Source organism: Emys orbicularis, chromosome 2 (assembly GCF_028017835.1).
Source record: "Emys orbicularis isolate rEmyOrb1 chromosome 2, rEmyOrb1.hap1, whole genome shotgun sequence".
Taxonomy (NCBI): domain Eukaryota; kingdom Metazoa; phylum Chordata; order Testudines; family Emydidae; genus Emys; species Emys orbicularis.
In genome coordinates, this window is record NC_088684.1 from 203,399,674 (window position 1) to 203,423,268 (window position 23,595).

A 23,595-nucleotide genomic window follows, 5' to 3' on the forward strand; every position below is an offset into this window, starting at 1 on the left:
GTCCGTTACCAGGGCAAAAGATAAAACTGCACGTATAGACTGTGAAGCTTCGGGCATTCAGAACTTCGGGAGTGCTGTTATACACTGGTATCGACACAGACCTGGAGAAGCTCCGGAGTGGATACTCTACTTTAAGACACAAAGCGATCAATCAAGTATTGACGAGAAAAAGTTTAGGGTTGAGAAGACAACTGAAAAGTCCACCTGTACCCTAAGAGTAGACAAACTAACCTACAATGACATGGCTACCTATTACTGTGCCTATTGGGATCGCACAATGTTAGAAAGCCATAGACAGGCTGTACAAAAACCTCACTTTGTATTCTGAGCCACATACTTTCAAAAGTGTACAAAACAAAACAAAACACCATACACATAGTTGCCTTCTTAATCTTAATCATCTGAAAGCATGAGTAGATACTCATTTACTCTGAGCTAGATATAAGACCATCACATACAACGGATGTTTTTAAGTATGGCAGGTATAGATTTAAAAGGGTATAATAAAAGCTAACTTTTATAGGTACACCATAGCAGGTCATTGACCACATCCTCCAGATAGTTATAGTAGAAGTCAGATATCCAGTTCCTCCTTCATTTCTGGTTAATAATCTTTAGAAAGTCATTCTTATCAAGTCCCTCCTTGAATGTTCCATATGATTTTGCTACCATTTTTTGGGCTCGATACACGGGTCGGGACACGCAGACCAGGGGGCTGTTAGCAATATTGGTTTAAACACTATTACAGGCATGGACAACCTTTGCAGGATGTTAGTCTGCTGAAGATCCCTGATTGGAAGAGAAAGCAAGTTTTCCAGACATGTGACCAAAGGCCATTTATGAAGACAACGACATTTTGCCCCCTGCTGACTGAACAGCAAATCAATGAATGGAGAGGGCTAATAAGCTACTGGAGTGGTCATAGGAGCTGGAACTAGGGATTCTGCTGCACCCCCGGCTTGAAGTGGTTTCCATTATATGCAGGCTTTACAGTTTGGTTCAACGGCTCTCAGCACCCTGACTATATACAAACTGTTCCAGCACCCCCGGGGGTGATTGCTGGAAGTTTGCTCTGCCCAGAAATATCCCTGATTATCTTGATGCTTAAGAATTTTTTATAGAGGAGAAAAATCACTAACCAGGAGTGGGGGGGGGAAATTCAGACAAACATTATCAGGATTCTGAACTAGGGTGCAGAAAGTTGCTGACAATGGAACTGCCTCCACCCCCCCACCCCCGCACCTCTGCCCCCACCCCCACAGACATTGTGCCAGGCATGCACAACACCAAGATGCCATTGTCACCAGGAGACATTTTCACACGGTACAGCCACTGGGAATATAATGCAGTCTCCCTGCAATAGCGCTGTAATACTAGTATTGGAATAACTGTACTACAGTGTGACATCTACAGAAATAATATGTGGAAATATGTACTTAAGTTTGCTAAGCCTGTAGTCTCAGATCAGATGCCCTTCCACCATCAATGCAACAGTTGCTAGAACAAATCAATAGTTGCACATTTAGATTCCCACCCCCAACCCCCACTTGGATCACACATGGTGGGGAGGGTGGGGAGGTTGGAGGAAGGGGGAGCAGGGAACTGGCATGGCTTCCACCCACAACTGAAGCTAAGGCCACTCTATAGCACATAAATATCCTCCATAACGATAGTTCTATTTGTTTTAACCCAGAAATCTCTCCCACTTATGCTGCAATTTTCCCCCAGAGTAACAACAAAAGTGGCAGCAGTGACAATTTCCCAGCTGCAGCTCTGACTCCACTGTTGTGCTTCCTCTCCAGCGCATTCCCTGGGCCCAAACAGATCCTCAGAACGTGGACCTAGGACATTCCCCAGCCCAGCTGGCCACAGAGTCTGTTCCAGGGACTAATGCATGTCCCGGCTCTGTTCCTGCTCCTCTGCTCCCTCTGCCACCAGAGAAACCTTTGGTGCAAGCATCATCCCCTCTGCACCAGTCTAGAACTCAGACTGTCCCAGCTCAAAAAGCCTGTCATGCAAGAAGGGAGAGAGCCATACTCAGGGTGGTGGTGAACACCCAATTAATCTCCTTGGAGTAAGGGCAGGTAGATGGGCCACTGCTGGACTTTTCCTCGGCATCCTTTGCCTTGTGACAGGCACCCTGAAGGGTTTTGATTCCCTCCCAACATTGGAGAGCCATCTGCTGGATCCCCTCCTCTGCCAGCCTCTTAGAGATGCTCTCGCACAGATGCTGGTTTCAGGTGCACCTCCCAAAACCATGTTCTTTGCCGTGCTCACACCAGAGAGCAACAAGAACCCTGACACTTTGACCAGCTAGGCCATGCTGGGACAGCATCTTCTCAAGCTGTTCAACTGAGCTGAGCAGGGCAGAGGTGGAGCAGGCTGGATGAAATGAAGGGTTAAATGCTGACTGGGTATATAAGCCAGTACAGGCAAATGGGAAGTTAGTACTGTAGATAGAAGGCCAGAAAATACAGCCACAGGGAATTGTGGGATGGCATTAGAGGACTATCAAAACCTGAGCTCCACAATCTGGGATTCAGCTGCAGCCCCACTGCAAAATAGGCAGCTTTGGTCCTACCTTATGGCAAAACCCGGGCTGAAATCTACACTCCCAGCCAGACAAGCAAGCCCAGGTTCAAAACACACATAAGCCTGGGCATAAGGGTTTTGTGAGAGGAGGAGAGAGGGGTTTTGGCTAAAACCAGAGTAAGAGCCAAGGTAAATCTAGAGAGACGACACACCCTGAAAGACGTAAATCTGCTGGCAGCCACAGGCACCTTTCTACAACAGCGTTCCCATACTTGCTTCCACCAGTGGAACTGACCCAGGGGTAGCAACTGAGAGAAATTTTAGGGAAAAAAGTCTAGTGTAGACAGATGAGGCTAATTGACATTTGGAAAGTGACCCAGGCAGAGCCGAGTGGAAGTTCCATTCCATCATTTCATGAAAAGAAAGAAATCCATGACCACTGAAATTGGCACTATGCTACTCACTGTGGCCTTGGACTCCCTGGCACCAGCAGGGATACACTTCAGATCCTTCTACTGCCAAGAAGCACAGCCCCCCCTCCAAACAGCATAGCCCCCTCTACTTGGGCTGAAGAAGAGTTTTCCTTGTGGCATAAACAGGACTGGGTTTATGCCACATAGCTGAGCATTTCTGGTATCATCCTTGTTCTTTGCACATACATACACACAAGATCATTTGGAGGAATACAGAGAAGGAAAATCCTGACTCTCATACCACAGTCTGGTGGCCCAGTAGCACCAGTCAAAAATTAGTGCAAGGGCAATCAAGAAGAATTAAATGTCAAGTGGATCCAGAGATGACACTTTCCAAAACGTTTAAATACAGAAACTGGTACCCAGTCTCTGCGCACTTTTTTTGTAACTTATCAGTAGATAAATTAGTTTCTTGGGGAAAAGCTATTGTGCATTTGCAGTTTTATAAAAGGGTGTAAGGATTTGAGGGTGGGTTTGAGTTGGTTAGGAGAATACTGAGAGATTAAAGTAATTCAGTATACATTAGCCACCCTACCTAGGAGTAATGGGTTCCCTTACCAGCTCCAAACCTATCCCCACAGTTCCCTCCACTACCAACCCTGATTGGTTCTATACGCAGTCTCCAGAACCCCTTCCCAACACCTCTTTGTGGGGTAGGGAAAGAAGTTCATATTGGTTTTTCAGCTACAAAGGCTGAAAAGAGTACAGGAACTCTTCAGATGATCTCTGGCCACTGTATTACAATAATTTACACATTCTCCAAAGTGCGACATATACATATGTCTTAACATTAATAATAATTAAATATGCTCTCAAAGGGTAACTCACCATCAAAATGCCCCCACATGGCCGGCAAAGTTTCCTCTGGTGCCCCCTGCCAACAGCCACTTCAGCCCTGCTGTGGTCTACTCCTTGTGCCTCAGCCCCCAACCAGGTCACATTCACTCCCACCCCTTCCAGGGTTACAGAGTCACACAAAACAACAGTCCAATGACCTTATGATAGATCTTCAGCCCAACCTGGGGCTCAGTAACTCTTATACCCCTTATCTCAGGGGGATTTTATGCCACCCTTTCTCGGCAGCCAGTAGGGGCACATGGGCAAGCAGGCAGGCTTGCCCTCTACTGTGGGTTTCAATCCAGGAACCCTGTAGCAAGCAAGTACAAACAGCCTGTTCCTCCCAGCCAACATTCATCCTTAATTCACCCACCCAGTCCTACCCAGCCAAGCATAATTCTAAGTTAGGCCTGACCCCCCCCCCCCCCCCCGATACAACTGGATACACTAATTGCTGTCTGGCAATGGCTCAGGTTAACTCTTTCTTTGCCAGTGTGTGGTATACACTCCATCACGTATGATATTTAATATCTCATAGGTATGTGCTTATATTATATCTTTAAAATGAAACCTTGTGGCAACATTTTACCTACACGTTTGAAGCAAAATTACATAACAGGATAAGGTCAGTTATTAATGTACACGAGCATGTGTTCTGTCTCAGTAGAGGGCAGCAATAGCACACAGTTGCACTGACACTGACCGGTTTGCATCCCAGTGACTATGTGTACAATTGAGAGAAGACGGCAGAATCAAATTTGTAATGGGAGGGAGAGTGCTCCTGCACAGCCACCATGGACATCGGTGCTGGCCCACGTGAGCAACTGAGCACAGATACAGGCACCACTAGCAGCAATGAAGCGTGCTAATAACCAAATTACATAGTCTCCTAATATGCCTGTAACCAGGGGCATGCACAAGTGGGGGCAAGCAGGGGCACACCACTGCAGTATTCTTCTAAAAAAATATGCATTTCTGCTCTAGCTCTGGCCCCAGCCCTGGCCACTACTCCAGCCCTGGTGACTAACCACTGTTCGCTGCCCCAGCTCTGGCCATGCACTGCTCCAGCCCCAGCCCTGGCTCCTGCTCCAGTCCCTAACCCCCAGCCACTGCTCTAATGAGGCCATCCAAAAGCGGTCAAATTTAAATTCCTGTGCGTGCCCCTGGTTGCTGTGCCTGTAAAACAAACCAAAAATAAAGCACCTGACAGATGGAAATCACATGGGATTCTATGCACACAACTACACAAGTTTCACTGCACTTGCGTTCACTTCTGCTTTAGTATATGTGGCTGCATTATCTGGAGGACACAATCCTTGATTTGCAAATATTTTTACCCCTCCAATTTGTTTATGAAAACAGATGAGACTTCAGCCCCCTCCCCTCTCCTGGGATTTTAGCTTCTGACCTCCTGACAATATACATAGTTTGTCTCTTCTGAAAACTTACCCCACACATCTGCAGGCAGGAGACCTATCATTGGATACTGCTTAAACAACCCATTTCCTCTCCCCAGCTGCACCTCGCTCCCTGTCTTTCTGTCTGAGGCTCTATTTCAAATTCAACCCAACCAGTGAGAATGTTACTGCTGCAGTTTCTTATTGTGACTTCAACATGGTCCTGTAAGTAATTTTACCATTCTGTCCTTTTCCACGTGTACCCATTCCTTCAGCAACAAGACACGTTCCAAATTCCTTCGGCTTCAGGTTTATAGTATCATTTCTCCTTTTTTCTTTCTAGGTGGATATACGCAAATAACTCTGATACAAACTCCATTGTCTGTCACCAGAGCGGTAACTAAAAGTGCATCTATGCAGTGTACAGTTTCTGGTTCAGGTTTTAATTTTAACAATAATTATATACACTGGTATCGACAGAGCCCTGGGGCAGCTCCAGAAAGGATTCTGTATATTCAATCAGGATCAGCTATTATGGATGAAGGCTTTGATAATAAAAAGTTTGAAGCTCAGAATTTCGCTTCTACATCCACCTCTAATCTCAGAGTACATCAACTAACCCTAAAGGATGCTGGTGCCTATTATTGTGCCGCCTGGGATCGCACAGTACTAGAAAGCCATAGACAACCCATACAAAAACCCACTCCGCATTCTGAGCCACAGTCTTTCAAGTGTATGTAACCAGACACATCCCTTATCCTTCCTCTCAACTTGGAACGAACAGCAGAAACTCCTGACTGGTTTCTGCAATCTGACAGGAAGAACAGCATCACAGAACTGCAGTTTTGAACTACATTTTGTTACAAATCGCCACAACACCTTTTAGAGCAGGTCCAAGTTGTTTTGACATATAGTTTATTCTCCCCAAAAAATGCAATTTCAGTTTGACGGAAACTATTTTCAAATTTGAGTTGAATTTACAACTAGTTTAGCTGAAAAAAAATGTTTTTTTTAAAGTTGAAATTTCATTTCAACATTTTCAAAATGAAACATTTTGACTTTTCATTTTGAAACATTTTGTTTTGAAATTTAGTCATATTTATTTAAAAGAACACCAAAAAGGTACAACCATCACAAATATAAAACATAATGAAACACAAACAAACAGAAAATGCTTTGGCGAGAACAAAATGTTTAATTCAATCTGAAATGAAAATATTTCAGTTTTTCACGTTGGTGAGAAAAATCAAAATAGGTTTTATTTTGAGTTCAGCCAAAACAAATTTTGGAGGGGATTTTTCAGGCACTTAGACACATGCTTAACTTTAAGTCGACCATCTCTGAAGAGCAGACAGGCACCTATGGCAGCAAAATGTTGCATACGTATAACTGTTTGTGCAAATGAGTATTGGGTGGTAGAATGGCTGTCAAGGCTGCTTCCCCACTTTGAACTTTAGGGTACAAATGTGGGGGCCTGCATGAAAACTTCTAAGCTTAACTACCAGCTTAGATCTAGTCCGCTGCCACCATCCCAAAGCTAATTCCCTTCCCTGGGTAGCCTTGAGAGACCTTCACCAATTCCCTGGTGAATACAGATCCAAACCCCTTGGATCTTAAAACAAGGAGAAATTAACCATCCCCCCTCCTTCCTTCCACCAACTCCTGGTGAATACAGATCCAACCCCCTTGGATCTAAAAAACAGGAAAGATCAATCAGGTTCTTAAAAAGAAGGCTTTTAATTAAAGAAAAAGGTAAAAATTATCTCTGTAAAATCAGGATGGAAAATAACTTTACAGGGTAATCAAACTTAAAGAGCTCAGAGGACCCCCCTCTAGCCTCAGGTTCAAAGTACAGCAAACAGAGATAAACACTCTAGTAAAAGGTACATTTACAAGTTGAGAAAACAAAGTAAAACTAACACGCCTTGCCTGGCTGTTTACTTACAAGTTTGAAATATGAGAGACTTGTTCAGAAAGATGTGGAGAACCTGGATTGATGTCTGGTCCCTCTCAGTCCCAAGAGCGAACAACCCCCAAAACAAAGAGCACAAACAAAAGCCTTCCCCCTCCCCCCAAGATTTGAAAGTATCTTGTCCCCTTATTGGTCCTTTGGGTCAGGTGTCAGCCAGGTTACCCGAGCTTCTTAACCCTTTACAGGTAAAAGGATTTTGGAGTCTCTGGCTAGGAGGGATTTTATAGTACTGTACACAGGAGAGCTGTTACCCTTCCCTTTATAGTTATGACACGCCCCCCAAATCACAGATAGTGTTGGACAGCCGGTTCCACACTGGCTGTGATTTCTTCCTGGAGCTCTAGGAGAAAACAGAGTTAATAAGACACATACACCTTTAGACATACTACTGATTATATAAAAACTAACAATATGTTCCACATTCCAAGAACAATTTTTAACCAGCTGATTCTGGAAAACTTTCCCAGGAGAGTGCATCAGCCACTTTGTTAGAAGCTCCCGAAATGTGTTGTATTTCAAAATCAAAATCTTGGAGAGCTAAACTCCACCGAAGAAGTTTTTTGTTATTTCCCTTGGCGGTATGAAGCCACTGTAGCGCAGCATGGTCTGTTTGTAGTTGTAAACGCCATCCCCAAACATATGGGTGTAGCTTTTCCAGCGCGTACACAATGGCGTAGCATTCCTTTTTGCTGATTGACCAGTGGCTTTCCCTCTCAGACAGTTTCTTGCTGATAAACACGACAGGATGGAATTCTTGACCAGGTCCTTCCTGCATTAAAACTGCTCCCACGCCCCGCTCGGACGCATCTGTGGTTACTAGGAACGGTTTGTCAAAGTCTGGGGCCCTTAGCACAGGGTCAGACATGAGCGTCGCCTTAAGCTGGTGAAAGGCCTTTTGACACTCATCAGTCCACTGAACTGCATTTGGCTGTTTCTTTCTGGTTAGGTCTGTCAGCGGGGCGGCGATTTGGCTGTAGTGTGGTACAAATCGCCTATAATATTCGGCCAAGCCTAAGAAGGATTGGACCTGTTTCTTTGACTTTGGAACCGGCCACCTTTGGATAGCATCCACTTTGGCCTGTAGGGGATTTATAGTTCCTTGACCCACCTGGTGCCCCAGGTACGTCACTCTGTTTTGGCCTATTTGATACTTTTTAGCCTTAACAGTTAGTCCTGCCTGCCGGATGCGCTCGAAGACTTTTTCCAGGTGCTCCAGGTGTTCTGTCCATGAATCAGAAAAAATGGCCACATCATCGAGGTAGACAACTGCAGATTCTCCCAATCCCACTAGGAGACCATCTACAAGTCTTTGGAAGGTGGCGGGTGCATTTCGCAACCCGAAAGGGAGTACATTGAATTCATACACCCCTGCCTGGGTGACGAAGGCGGACCTTTCCTTAGCGGGTTCATCTAGTGGTACTTGCCAGTACCCTTTGGTTAAGTCTAAAGTAGAGATGAATTGGGCATGTCCCAATTTCTCCAATAGCTCATCTGTGTGTGGCATTGGATAGTTGTCAGGACGAGTTACAGCATTTAGCTTACGGTAGTCCACGCAAAAGCGTATTTCCCCATCCGGTTTGGGAACTAGAACCACTGGAGATGCCCATGCACTGTTAGAGGGGCGGATTATACCCATCTGTAGCATGTCCTGGATCTCCCTTTGTATAGCAGTTTGGGCATGAGGTGACTCCCGGTAGGGTGGGGTTCTAATTGGGTGAGCATTACCTGTGTCAATGGAGTGGTATGCCCGTTCGGTCCGTCCTGGAGTGGCTGAGAAAATTGGTGCAAAGCTTGTGCACAGCTCCTTGATCTGCTGTCGCTGCAGACATCCAAGGGTCACGGAGAGGTTCACCTCTTCCATGCCACCATCACTTTTTCCTTCGTAGTAGACACCTTCAGGCCACTCCACGTCATCTGTTTCCTGGGCTGTAAACTGGCAAACATTTAATTCTCTGGAACAAAAGGGCTTAAGAGAATTAACATGGTATACCTTAGGCTTTATGTTGGAGGTGGGGGAGGCTATGAGATAGTTAACAGCTCCTAGGCGCTCCTGGACCGTGAATGGTCCTTCCCACGACGCTTCCATTTTATGGGCCTGGAGCGCCTTTAAGACCATGACTTGGTCTCCTACTTTGAAGGACCGTTCTCTGGAATGTTTATCATACCAGGCCTTTTGCTCTTCCTGAGCATCCTTTAGGTTTTCTTTAGCAAGGGCTAAAGAGTGTCGGAGGGTGCTTTGTAGGTTGCTTACAAAGTCTAGAATGTTAGTTCCTGGAGAAGGCGTAAACCCCTCCCATTGCTGCTTCACCAACTGTAATGGCCCCTTAACCTCGTGGCCATACACAAGTTCAAATGGTGAAAACCCTAAACTGGGATGTGGTACAGCCCTGTAGGCAAAAAGCAACTGCTGCAACACTAGGTCCCAATCATTGGAGTGTTCATTTACGAATTTACGTATCATGGCCCCCAAAGTTCCATTAAACCTCTCCACCAGGCCATTGGTTTGATGGTGATAAGGGGTGGCAACCAAGTGATTCACCCCATGAGCTTCCCACAGGGTTTTCATGGTCCCTGCCAGGAAATTAGTTCCCAAATCTGTAAGGATGTCGGAGGGCCACCCTACCCTGGCAAAAATGTCTGCTAATGCCTGGCACACACTTTTAGCCCTGGTGTTGCTTAAGGGTACTGCTTCCGGCCATCGGGTAGCAAAATCCATGAAAGTCAGTATGTACTGCTTTCCTCTGGGTGTCTTCTTTGGGAAAGGACCCAGAATATCCACAGCTACTCGCTGAAATGGGACCTCAATTATTGGTAGTGGCTGGAGAGGGGCTTTAACCTGGTCTTGGGGCTTTCCCACTCGTTGGCACACCTCACAAGACCGGACATAATTAGCAACGTCCTTGCCCATTCCCTCCCAGTGGAAGGACTTCCCCAACCGGTCTTTGGTTCTGTTCACCCCAGAATGGCCACTGGGATGATCATGGGCTAAGCTCAAGAGCTTTACCCGATACTTAGTGGGAACTAACAACTGTCTTTGAGGATGCCAGTCTTCCTGGTGCCCACCAGAAAGTGTCTCCTTGTATAAAAGTCCTTGTTCTACAACAAACCGGGATCGGTTAGAAGAGCTGAGAGGCAGTGAGGTGCTCCGTGCCGCCGCCCAAGCTTTCTGAAGGCTGTCATCTGCTTCCTGCTCGGCCTGGAACTGTTCCCTTGATGCTGGAGACATCAGTTCCTCCTTGGACTGTGGACTGGGGCTTGGTCCCTCTGGAAGCGATGCAGGTGCTGGGGCTGTTTCCATTGACTGTGAACCGCTGTCCGCTGGTGCACTATGTGGTATTTCAGGCTCTGGCTGAGCCTCTTGGGTAGGGTTATCTGCTGCTTCCGCCAGTTCAGGCTCGCTGGTGCCCTCTGGCATTGGAGTTGTAGACGGATTTGCAAGCGCTGGACTCAGTGCTGGCAACGGTTCTGGTGCTGGTTGCGTTGCCAGTTCCGGTTCTGGGACTTTCTTTGGCTGGGTCTCTGGGATTGGATCCACTACGGCTGTTGCAGTCGTTGGCAGGGGATCCGGTTCCACCACCTTTGTTTGGGTCTCTGGTAACACAGATGGGGCCCTGGTGGACGGCTCAGGAACAGGGATGGGGGTGAAAGCTTGCTTAGCCTGGCTGCGGGTGACTATTCCCACCCTCTTGGCTAGCTTCACATGGTTGGCCAAGTCTTCCCCCAGCAGCATGGGGATGGGATAATTGTCATAGACTGCAAAAGTCCACATTCCTGACCAGCCGTTGTACTGGACATGCAACTTGGCTGTAGGCATGGTTACAGACTGTGACACGAAGGGTTGAATTGTCACTGGAGCCTCCAGGTTGATGAATTTGGGGTCCACTAGGGATTGGTGGATAGTTGACACTTGTGCCCCAGTGTCCCTCCAAGCGATAACCTTCTTTCCGTCCACTCTCAAGGTTTCCCTTCGCTCCGAGGGTATGAGAGAGGCATCTGGATCCAGGGATCTTTGGTGTGATTGTGGTGTAATGAACTGTAATCGGTTGGGGTTCTTGGGGCAGTGAGCCTTTATATGTCCCAGTTCATTACATTTAAAACATCGCCCTGCTAAGGTATCACCGGGGTGATGTTGGTTGGTGGAGACTGGTGTGGTGGGGTGAGAAGGCGTCTGGGGTTTCCCTTGGGATGTGGGTGGGGCCTTGGGTTGTCCCCGGTGGTAAGGTTTTGTTTTGGCTTGCCCCTTCTGATATTCGCTCCAACTGCTACTAGTTTTTTTCTTTTCTGCCACCTCCACCCATTTGGCTCCAATCTCCCCCGCCTCGGTTACAGTTTTGGGCTTCCTATCTAGGATGTACCTTTCTATTTCCTCAGGAACACCCTCTAAAAACTGCTCCATTTTTACTAGGGAAACCAGATCTTCCAGAGATTTAACATTTGCTCCTGATACCCAGGCATCACAATTTTTGTCAATGTGGTAGGCATGCCGGGTAAATGACACGTCTGGTTTCCACCTTAGTGCTCTGAACCGCCGACGGGCATGCTCGGGTGTTAGCCCCATTCTGAGTCTGGCCTTGTTTTTAAAAAGTTCATAACTGTTCATGTGTTCCTTAGGCATTTCAGCCGCCACCTCTGATAAGGGTCCACTGAGCTGCGGCCTCAGCTCTACCATGTACTGGTCTGTAATGATGCTGTATCCAAGGCAGGCCCTTTCAAAATTTTCTAAGAAGGCCTCAGTATCATCGCCTGCCTTGTAGGTGGGGAATTTTCTGGGATGGGAAGTGGTACCTGGAGAGGGGTTGTTAGGATTGGCTGTTGTATCCGGCCTAGCCCGTGCTAATTCCAGTTCATGCTTCATCTCTTTTTCTCTCAGCTCCATCACTTTTTCTTTCAGCTCCATAGCTCTCTTGTGGGCCTCCTCTTTGGCTTTTTCTTCTTTTTCTCTCTGCTCCATAGCTCTCTTGTGGGCCTCCTCTTTGGCTTTCTCTTCTCTTTCTCTCAGCTCCATCTCTTTTTCTTTCAGCTCCATAGCTCTCTTGTGGGCCTCCTCTTTGGCTTTTTCTTCTTTGGTAGTCATTTTCCTGTTTTCTTGTGCTGGGTCACACCCCTCTGCAGTTGACTGAAACGGGGATGCACTCAGCTCAGGCTGCTGCTGAGGTAACAGAGACTTTCTAACTAGCTATTTCCGAGGAGGTAGAAAGAAAAAAAACAATTCAGCTTGTAAATTCCTTTTACCAGTTGTTTGCTCATTGATTGAACCCTTCTCTTAACAAAGACCCTTGTTAAAAAAACTTAACACCTCTGCCTTCAGGCAAGGAGAGATAAGATATGCATCTACCTTCAGCTCTGCTTTCCAAGCAGCTAGAAGGAAAAAAAAAATCTTACTGGCTTTTGGGTTTAAAATGATTCCCACCGCTCTGCCACCATGTCAAGGCTGCTTCCCCACTTTGAACTTTAGGGTACAAATGTGGGGGCCTGCATGAAAACTTCTAAGCTTAACTACCAGCTTAGATCTGGTCCACTGCCACCATCCCAAAGCTAATTCCCTTCCCTGGGTAGCCTTGAGAGACCTTCACCAATTCCCTGGTGAATACAGATCCAAACCCCTTGGATCTTAAAACAAGGAGAAATTAACCATCCCCCCTCCTTCCTTCCACCAACTCCTGGTGAATACAGATCCAACCCCCTTGGATCTAAAAAACAGGAAAGATCAATCAGGTTCTTAAAAAGAAGGCTTTTAATTAAAGAAAAAGGTAAAAATTATCTCTGTAAAATCAGGATGGAAAATAACTTTACAGGGTAATCAAACTTAAAGAGCTCAGAGGACCCCCCTCTAGCCTCAGGTTCAAAGTACAGCAAACAGAGATAAACACTCTAGTAAAAGGTACATTTACAAGTTGAGAAAACAAAGTAAAACTAACACGCCTTGCCTGGCTGTTTACTTACAAGTTTGAAATATGAGAGACTTGTTCAGAAAGATGTGGAGAACCTGGATTGATGTCTGGTCCCTCTCAGTCCCAAGAGCGAACAACCCCCAAAACAAAGAGCACAAACAAAAGCCTTCCCCCCCCCCCCAAGATTTGAAAGTATTTTGTCCCCTTATTGGTCCTTTGGGTCAGGTGTCAGCCAGGTTACCCGAGCTTCTTAACCCTTTACAGGTAAAAGGATTTTGGAGTCTCTGGCCAGGAGGGATTTTATAGTACTGTACACAGGAGGGCTGTTACCCTTCCCTTTATAGTTATGACAATGTCATATTTGTGAAGACGCTCTATGCCGACGGGAGAGAGCTCTTCTATTGGTATAATTACTCCACCTCTACAAGAGGCAAAAGCGATGTCAGTGGTAGAGCGCCTCCTGCTGCCATAGGTTGCTGTAACTTGCGTCGCTCAGGAGGGTGGCTTTTTCACACCCCGATCGACTTAAGAAGTAGTGTAGACCTGCCCCCAGACTTGACAATTGTGATAAATGAAGGGGGGCGGGGTAGCCCCCATTTATGAACACCCAGACAGCCAATTAGCTGTAAAATCCCTCTTGGTGTGTGTTTTCTGCTTGTTTTACCTGTAAAGGGTTAAGAAGCCCACAGGTGAAAGAAAAGGAGTGGGCACCTGACCAAAAGAGCCAATGGGAATGCTAGAAATTTTAAATATGGGAAAGAAACTTTCCCTTTGTCTGTTGTTCTCTGGGCTGCAGACATGGAGCAGCAATGCGGTGTAAGGCTTGAACTAGGTATGAAAATTCATCTTCCATATCTAGAAAAAATTATTTGGATAGGAAATGTTTAGTTAAACACAATCAGCTTTATTTTTCATTTTTGCTTGTGGATCTCCTCTGTGCTAACCCCAGATGCTTTTGTTTCCTTGTAACCTTTGTTTCCTTAAGCTGAACCCCCAAGAAAGCTATTTTGGGTGCTTAATTTTTGGAATCACTCTTTTAAAATCTAGCAACATTTTCTTTCTTTTTGTTTTAATAAAATTTACGTTTTTAAAGAAGGATTTGGAATTTTGTGTTCTAAGAGGTTTGTGCATATGCTGTTTGCTTAACTGGTGGCCACTGCTAATTTCCTTTGTTTTCTTTCTCAGCTCTTCCCTGGAGAGGGGGTGAAAGGGCTTGAGAGTACCTCACAGGGAGGAATTCCCAAGTGCTCCTTTCTGGGTCCAAGTTTTTTGTTTGTTTGTTTTGCAATTGGGTGGTGGCAGTATTTAGCAAGCCAGAGTCAGAGAAAAGCTGTAACCTTGGGTATTTAATACAAGCCTGGAGTGGCAAGTATTAATTTTTATAATCCTCGTGGGCCCCCACTTTCTGCACTCGGAGTGACAGAGTGGGGATTCAGCCTTGAAAACAATATTCACCCCAAAATAGGAAGGGACATGAAAGTAAAACTAGGTTGCAGAAGCCAACATGCTGGTTATATGAAATATATGTTTGCCTCTTCCTGATATTATGATAGAGTCTTTACTTACATGATCATATAATATTTTGTCACTTATTGAGATCAGCAACATAGTCTAGAGAGTCTTCATCAGATTTGGGGAACTTAATTCTTCTTAGAGAACAAATTCTTCTTGAGAGACTGGATCATCCATTCTTTCTGATCTCAGTTGCTCTTTCAGTCTTAGGAAGGTGCGTGTCTGCATTGTGGGTGAAGAAAGATGGTCTTATAGTTAAAGTACAGGATAAGGCCTCAGGAGATCTGGATTTGAAGCCTGGCTCTCTTTCACACATTTCTTGTGTGACCAAGTCACTCAACCTCCCTGGGTTTCAGTTTCTCCTGCTGTGAATAATACCTACCTCACACAGGCATTGAAGCTTAAGATATTAAAGTACATTGAAATTCTTGGATGGAAAGTGCTGCAAGAGTGCAAGTTATTATGTGTGATGAATACAACATGGCTAAACTCTGTTTTGCTTTCTCCATATCGGCAAGACCAATCATATTATAACAACTATAATGTACAATTGTGAGTTGGTATATTTGCTTTAGGGTGACCAGACAGTAAATGTGAAAAATCGGGACAAGGGGTGGGGGGTAATAGGAACCTATACAAGAAAAAGACCCAAAAATTAGGACTGTCCCTATAAAATCGGGACATCTGGTCACCCTAATTTGCTTAGAAGAGGGGCAACAATGGACTTATTTTGTGAAACCTCCCACTGTTGTGCTAATATCAGTATAACCCCGCCAATAAGAGCACAGCAGCACTGCTAGCGCTGGCATTTTTATGATGGTGTCACTTAACCCTGCTCAGAACAGGTCTAGGGGACTTGGTGATAAAATGCCAGTGAGCACCATTGTTCTCACTATACCAGTTCTCCCAGTGCTCACCTATGAAGATTCACCAGCACTATTGCAATGCTGGGAGAAATCCCAAAAAAGTCTTGGGTAGACAACCCCTTTAACACAACCACCTGTACATTTTTGAGGAGCCTCTCTTTATATGTTCCTTTTCAATTTTTCATACACAGTCAGTGATTTCCCAGAATTATTCTTCAGGGGAATGGGGTTCTGGGTGTGGATGTCTGTGACACAGAGAGAGAGAGAGAACAAATATCCTCATTAGTTTCCTTACACTTGCTAAATCATCTTCCAGGTGGGTTTCCTCAGATGTTATTTCTGTTCTGTTTTAAAGCAACTGTGTATACAGAGAAAAATATTTTTCCCCCTCCCCAGCAGCCATATAAAAAGATAGCAGTAATTTGGTAATACAGAATCTAAACAACATACAGTTGGGTAGCAAAATATGTATCTAGGATATAGATTCCCAGCAGCAGTTCATGGAGCTCTTTGTGCTGATCTGTAGAGAGCTGGCTGATCACATAATGCTGGTTCCTCCTCATTACCATCTATTAAATTTCAGTAATACAGCTAAGAATAAAATACTTTCCAGGAATTATTTTTCCATGTAAGCAATCGCTACAGTTACCATAGGAACGTGATGTGATTACTGAGTGAGGAGGTGGTCAATGTTATTGTAAATGGGATACTGTAGTCTATGACACAGTCTCTTTTTTAATATATGGACCACACAATGAAAATGTTTGAGAACTGCCTGATCCAAGGCTCTATTTAAACCATTATCAAATAGCAGCTGTCATCTAATTTCCATTTTAAGGAATGAGGATTCATTTGCAAGGACATGCAAATATATATCTCTCTCATAGAGCTGGAAGGGACCCTGAAAGGTCATTGAGTCCAGCCCCCTGCCTTTACTAACAGGACCAAGTACTGATTTTTGCCCCAGATCTCTAAATGGCCCCCTCAAGGATTGAACTTATAACCCTTAGTTTAGCAAGCCAATGCTCATACCACTGAGCTTTCCCTCCCCCTAATCAGAATTGCAGTGAAGAGAATTTATGTATCGCTTTATGAGGGCACAAAAATGTGAAATTTGATAAATTATCCAAGCAGTCAAGAAACCAGAAATACTTCATTAGAAGTATTTCCCCAGCTACTGGTTAGAGTGCCTGGTTATTTGAGCAAGGACACAGCAGCATAAGTAAAGTACCACAGCTTATTGTAAAATGAAAAGTCAACGTGATACTTCAAGCTTGATCAAGTACTTTGGCACAGGAATCAAGCTAGTAGTTTCCGGTAAGTATTTTTATTCTTGATTCTATTTACTAAGAGAAAAACAAAGGACAAAAAAATTGTACCGAATTGAATAAAAAAAAGGAATTTGCACATAAGCCGTGTATTGCTCTTGATCTGAATGTGGAACTGCCAAGGACACCAATCGATTGAATGAGGGGAGTTTTGGTCCTAATGAGTAAAGTGAGTACAAGTGTAAAAGGCTGGAATATTTACTGACTGGCTGTTAAGAATCAGGAAAGAGGGAAATTGAGAGCTTTACATTTAAAATATTGGGCCAAATTCATCTCTTGTGCAACTCCATTGAAAGAGTCCAAATGCCAGCAAGTGTAAAATTCACAGCACAGGTTTCAATTTAGCAAGTGTGAGTTTGTTATTGTTAGTGCTATATCAGTGTACGTTGATTAATGAAGGAAAATTGCCTGAGGTGCAACAGTCTTCAGGTTCTCAGTAAGTGTTTTTACTTAGAGTATCTTTTCCCTTTTGTTCTTTATCGGATTAAAGCTACAGAAACAGTCCAATCAATAATATAAGTGCTAGTTAATGTTGAGTACATAACAGTATTCATAATACATTGTGTAGGAAATGTCATTTTCTAAACTATACATTAAGAGCACGTTAAAACGTAAAGTGAAGCACAGAGGTTGTGATTTGCCCAAGGTCACACGTGGAAAGCCAGAAACAAAGACAAATCTCCCAAGTCCCACTCCGGTGCTTACACCACAAGACCATCCTTCCCATCCACATTTGAGAATGTAGGACTAAATCTTGCTCATCCACTAAAATTAATGGAATTGCTTGCTTACCAGCAATTCACTCCACTCAATTTGCCATGCACCGATGTATGTGAAGGAGCAAAAAACATTTTTGGTGGCAAAAAGGAACAGGAATTCACAAAGTGCATAAACTCAGTTTAATACTCACAAAATTAAGTGGCCGATAGCAAGTCTTGTTCAGATTGTGAACTTTGTATTTAAAATATGAACTTCAGAATTTTATTCTGATAAAATTCATAACTTGATAATTTATTAGTCTTTGTAGAGGATTTCATTGATGTGAGTATGGAATAGTGAAGTGCTTTGGCTCAGACACCAAACTGGTGGTTTCAAGTAAGTTTCTCAAGATGTTTTCAAAGCATACATTTACTCTGGGTATTTGCTGTCCTTGTTATCCAGGACAAAAAGCAAGCTAATCATAAATATATATGGTAAAATCCTGATTCCACTGAAGTAAAAGGCAAAACTCCAATTTACTTCAATGGGGTCAGGATTTCACCCATCCTAGTCTCTCTAATTCAGAAAGAACCAGTTACACTTGTGTAATCAATGAAAATGATGTAAATTGTTTGGAGATCTTGTTTAACAGTGTAACACTGAGATGATTATGCAAAAAATGGAACCACTTATTGTTAGCAGTAAATGTGAAATGTAGAACTTATGGTTTTTTATACAATACCGTACATTTAGCACCGGGTCATATGAGTTGTTGAGCTTCTTCAATGCTCATTAATTTAAATAAGAATTGAGGATGATCAGCACTTGGAGGATCTGGCCCTTAGGTAGCATTAAAGGGTATATTTATGGTAACAAATAATGTAAATGTCTTTTCTTATCTAAAAAAGGCTCCACTTCAGCAAGGCACTTAAGCATCTGTCCATTCCTATTCAGCAAGGTATTTAAGTATGTGCTTAACTTTAAGGCCAAAGCAAGACCAAAATGCATTAAATCTTCTTGTTTCCATACAGTAATGAGAAAGAAAGGTTTGCTTATTTTTTACATAAAGATAAGGTATATATAATTGAGGTAATCCTTTTAATAAACTATGATAATTGATCCAATAATATGATTCTCCATTTTATTTTTAAAGATGATTTCCAATTATTAAAATGTTTTAGCCATGTTTGGATTTAAGGAGATTGAGAGAATTCTGTGTCTTTAATTAAGCTTATTCATCCCTCTAGAAACAGCTAAATGGTCCTTGCTGGGTGCCTAGTCCGTGAGACAAACAAATATTTCTGAACAGCGTAGGTGCCCAGGAATGATAGTTAGATGTCTAAGTGTCTTTTGCCACTTTGAAAATCTTCCCCACCATTCTCACATTATTTTACATGCACTCTCCTTATTTACTATTTCATTGCAAGGCCACAAAGAAATTTAAATAGCAAATCAGATTTTTTTAAGCAACAACTACTGGTTCATCAATATAATGATACTAGATCTGTACAGTATTTTGCAAAGGATTTGCTCACTGTGATACTTCTAGGGACTATTACTTCAAAGTATTTGGCTCAGGCACCAAGCTCTTTGTAACAGGTAAGTTATGTGGTAATTACAGTAATGCAAAGATAAAGATGCTTATTGTGATCATAGAAAAGCTTTTTATCACAAACCCCATTGGCCCTAAAGGACATAATCCAAATTTATGGCAGAAAGTGATGTGCAGTTGTAATTGAAGAATCTTCAAAGGACAGGTGTCCGCCTTAAAAAAAGTCATCATGATAGGCACTGTCGCTGGCACTTTTAGCAGAAATACCAAGAATTTAAGGGGTATTAAGAATAATTTACCATCTCATCCTTTAAAGGTGACATTTGCAAACAGATTTCAAATACACTGTTAGGACCAGGTAAGAAATCCAGCATTAAATAAAATGCTGGAGCAACAATGGACTTAACACCCTGTTGTGCTAATATCAGTACAACCCCACAAATGAGAGCACAGCAGCGCTGCTAGTGCTGGCATTTTTATGATGGTGTAACTTAACCCTGCTCAGAGCGTCTAGAAGACATGGTGATAAAATGCCAGATAACACCATTTTTCTCTCTACACCAGTTCTCCCAGTGCTCACCTCTGGAGATTCACCAGCACTATTGCAATGCTGGGAGATATCCCAAAAAAGTCTTGGGTAGACAACCCCTTTAACACAACCACCTGTACATTTTTGAGGAGCCTCTCTTTATATGTTCCTTTTCAATTTTTCATACACAGTCAGTGATTTCCCAGAATTATTCTTCAGGGGAATGGGATTCCGGGTGTGGGTGTCTGTGAGACAGAGACACAGAGAGAGAGAGAGAGAGAGAGAGAGAGAACAAATATTCTCGTTAGTTTCCTTACACTTGCTAAATCATCTTCCAGGTGGGTTTCCTCAGATGTTATCTCTGATCAGTTTTAAAGCGACTGTGTATGCAGAGAAAAATATTTTCCCCCTCCCCAGAAGCCATATAAAAAAGATAGCAGTAAATTAGTAATACAGAATCTAAACAACATACAGTTGGGTAGCAAAATATGTATCTAGGACATAGATTCCCAGCAGCAGTTCATGGAGCTCTTTGTGCTGGTCTGTAAAGAGCTGGCAGATCACATAATGCTGGTTCCTCCTCATTACCATCTATGAAATTTCAGTAACACAGCTAAGAATGAAATTCTTTCCAGGTATTATTCTTCCATGTAAGCAATTGCTACAGTTGCCACAGGAATGTGATGTGATTAGAGGAGTTGGTCAATGTTATTGTGAATGGGATACTGTATGACACAATCTCTTTTTTAATATATGGACCATACAATGAAAATGTTTGAGAACCGCCTGATCCAAGGCTTTATTTAAACCATTATCAAATAGAAGCTGTCATCTAATTTCCATTTTAAGGAGTGAGGATTCATTTAAGGAATGAGGATTCATTTGCTAGAACATGCAAATAGAATCACTGTGAAGAGAATTTATGTATCAGCTTTATGATGTCACAAAAATGTGAAATTACTTAAATTCTCCAAGCAGTCAAGAAACTAGGAATACTTCATTAGAAGTTTTTTCCCAGCTACTGGTTAGAGTGCCTGGTTATTTGAGCAAGGACACAGCAGCATAAGTAAAGTACCACAGCTTATTGTAAAACGAAAAGTCAACGTGATACTTCAAGCGGGATCAAGTACTTTGGCACAGGAACCAAACTAGTAGTTTCCGGTAAGTATTTTTATTCTTGATTGTTTTTCTTTTGGTGAATAGAATCAAAGGACAAAAAAAATTGTACTGAATAAATGAATATAAGACAAGGAATTTGCATATAAGCCGTGTATTGCTCTTGAACTGAATTGGAACTCCCAAGGACACCACTGGATTGACTGAGGGGAGTATTGGGTCCTAATGAGTAAAGTGAGTACAAGTGTAAAAGTCTGGAATATTTACTGAATAGGTGTTAAGAATCAGGAAGGAGGGAAATGGAGAGCTTTACATTTAAAATATTGGGCCAAGTTCATCTCTCGTGCAACTCCACTGAAAGAGTCCAAATGCCAGCAAGTGTAAAATTCACAACACAGGTTTCAGTTTAGCAGGTGTGAGATTATTTAAAAGTTTGTTATTGTTAGGGCTATATCAGTGTTTGATGACTAATGAAGGAAAATTGTCTGAGATGAAACAGTGTTCAGGCTCTCAATACTTGGTTTTATGAACGTAATTTTTCCCTGTTATGTATAATATTCTTTTATAGTATTTAAGCCACAGAAACAGTCCAATCAATAATATAAGAGTGAGTTAACAATGTTGAGTACATATAAAAATATTTATAATACATTGCCAAGAAATGTCTTATATTTTCTAAACAATACATTAAGAGCATGTTAAAATGTAAAGTGAAGCACAGAGGTTGTGACTTGCCCAAGATCACACAGGGAGCCAAATCTCCTCAGTTCCACTCCAGTGCTTTAACCACAAGAACATCCTTCCTATCCAGGCACATTGGAGACCATTGGACTAAATCCTGCTCATCCACTGAAATTAATAGAAGTGCGTGGTGACCAGAAATTCACCCCAATCAATTTGCCATGCACTGATGTATGTGAAGGAGCAGAAAACATTTTTGGTAGAAAAAGGCACAGGAATTCACAAAGTGCATAAACTCAGTTTAATACTCACATAACATTCTGGCCTATAGCAAGTCTTGTTTATATTGTGGACTTTGTATTTAAAATAAGAACTTCAGAATTTGAATTCAGTGAAATTCATACCTTGATGATTCATTAGTTTTTGTAGAGGATTTCAATGATGTGAGTATGGAATAAAGTACTTTGGCTCCGGCACCAAACTGGTGGTTTCAAGTAAGTTTCTCTAAATGTTTTCAAAGCATACATTTACTCTGGCCATTTACTATGCTTGTTATCCGGGACAAAATCAAACTATTCATAAATATACTGGGTGAAATCCTGATTCCGCTGAAGTCAAAGGCAAAACTCCAATTGACTTCATTGGGGTCAGGATTTCACCCATAGTAGTCTCTCTAAATCAGAAAGAACCAGTAACACTTCACTGAGAACAATGTAAAGAGTTTGGAGATCTTGTTTAGCATTGTAAGACTGTGAGATGATTATGCAAAACTATTCAGAAGTGGAACTAAGCCTATTGTTAGCAGTAAATGTGAAATTTAGAATTTATGTTCTTTATACAATATAGTATATTTAGCACCCAGTCCTATGAGGTGTTGAGCTACTTCAATGCGCATTAATTTAAATGGGAGTTGAGGATGCTCAGCACTTGCAGAATGTGGCCCTTAGATAGCATTAAGGAGTGCATTTATAGTAACAATAAATTTATGCAATTGTGTTTTCTTTCCTAATAAAGACTCCAGTTCAGTAAGGCACTTAAGCATGTTTCTATTCCTATTCAGCAACGAATTTGAGTATGTGTTTAACTTTAAGGCAAAAATGCAGTAACATTTTCTTGATTCCATCCAGTAATGGGGAATAAAGAGGTTTGCTTATTTTTTACATAAAGACCAGGTATGCGATAGAGATAGACAGATATTTTTAAAGATATTTTCAATTGTTCAAATGTTTTAGTCATGTTTGGATTTAAGGAGGTACAGAGTATTCTGTGTCTTTAAGCATATTCTTCCCTCTAGATCCTGCTAAATCATCCTTGCTGGGTGCCTAATCTCTGTGTAGTACAAATATTGCTGAAGAGCAAATGTTTTCTGTTGATAATATTCCAGATTACACCAAATGGCAGGAATTAGCCAGAATTTTCCCCATGAATATACCCATTTTAAAGGCTATATTCTACCCTCAATCTATTATCATTGGGAGATCCATTATGGAATGACGGCAGTGTACAGGCTTAATTTTATAACCTCAGCCTGTGCATCACAATTTAAAAATAATTTGTTCCTTTCCACAAAATATTCAACACCCTTAATCTAACCCACATTATATGATTGGGAGATTTTAATCAATGGCATTTCTGTGCCAAATGCCCATTGAAACTCAATGATAGTTAGACACCACAATGCCTTTTGTGCCTTTGAAAATCTCCCCCACAGTTTTCACATTATTTTACGTGTACTCTCCTTATTTACTATTTTATTGTAATGTCTGAAAGTAATTTATATAGCCAATCAGATTTATTTTAAAGCAACAACTACTTGTTCATCAACAACAAGATACCCGCTCTGTGTAGATTTTTTGCAAAGGATTTGCTCACTGTGATACTTACTACTACTAGTGGTGGTGTTCTCATCAAAGTATTTGGCTCCGGTACCAAGCTCATTGTAACAGGTAAGTTATGTGGTAATTACAGTAATGCAAAGATAAAGAGGCTTATTGTGATCATAGAAAAGCTTTTTAATCACAGGTAAGGTCAACAATTGTAAGCTCGATCTTGTGAAGTACTGAGCACTTTATGTCTTTTCTTACCCACTGTCAGTTATTTCCCAGAATTATTCTGCAGATGAGTGAAGCGGGGTGGGGGTGTCTGCGTCTGTGAGAGAGATCAAATACTCTGGTTAATTCCCTTCCAATAGCTAGATTGTCATCCACACC

The 23,595-nt window shown here is 42.5% G+C and overlaps 1 gene segment (V, D, J or C); it reads left to right on the forward strand.

The window, feature by feature from the left end:
* Positions 1 to 5,412: 5,412 nt before the first annotated feature.
* LOC135873776 (immunoglobulin heavy constant gamma 3-like) overlaps positions 5,413 to 23,595 on the forward strand; it is a 41,799-nt gene continuing 23,616 nt past the window's right edge. Inside the window, 5 exon segments of the C gene segment in view lie at positions 5,413 to 5,464; positions 5,583 to 5,896; positions 19,055 to 19,106; positions 19,780 to 19,891; positions 23,234 to 23,331. Of these exon segments, the coding sequence occupies positions 5,422 to 5,464; positions 5,583 to 5,896; positions 19,055 to 19,106; positions 19,780 to 19,891; positions 23,234 to 23,331 (619 nt within the window).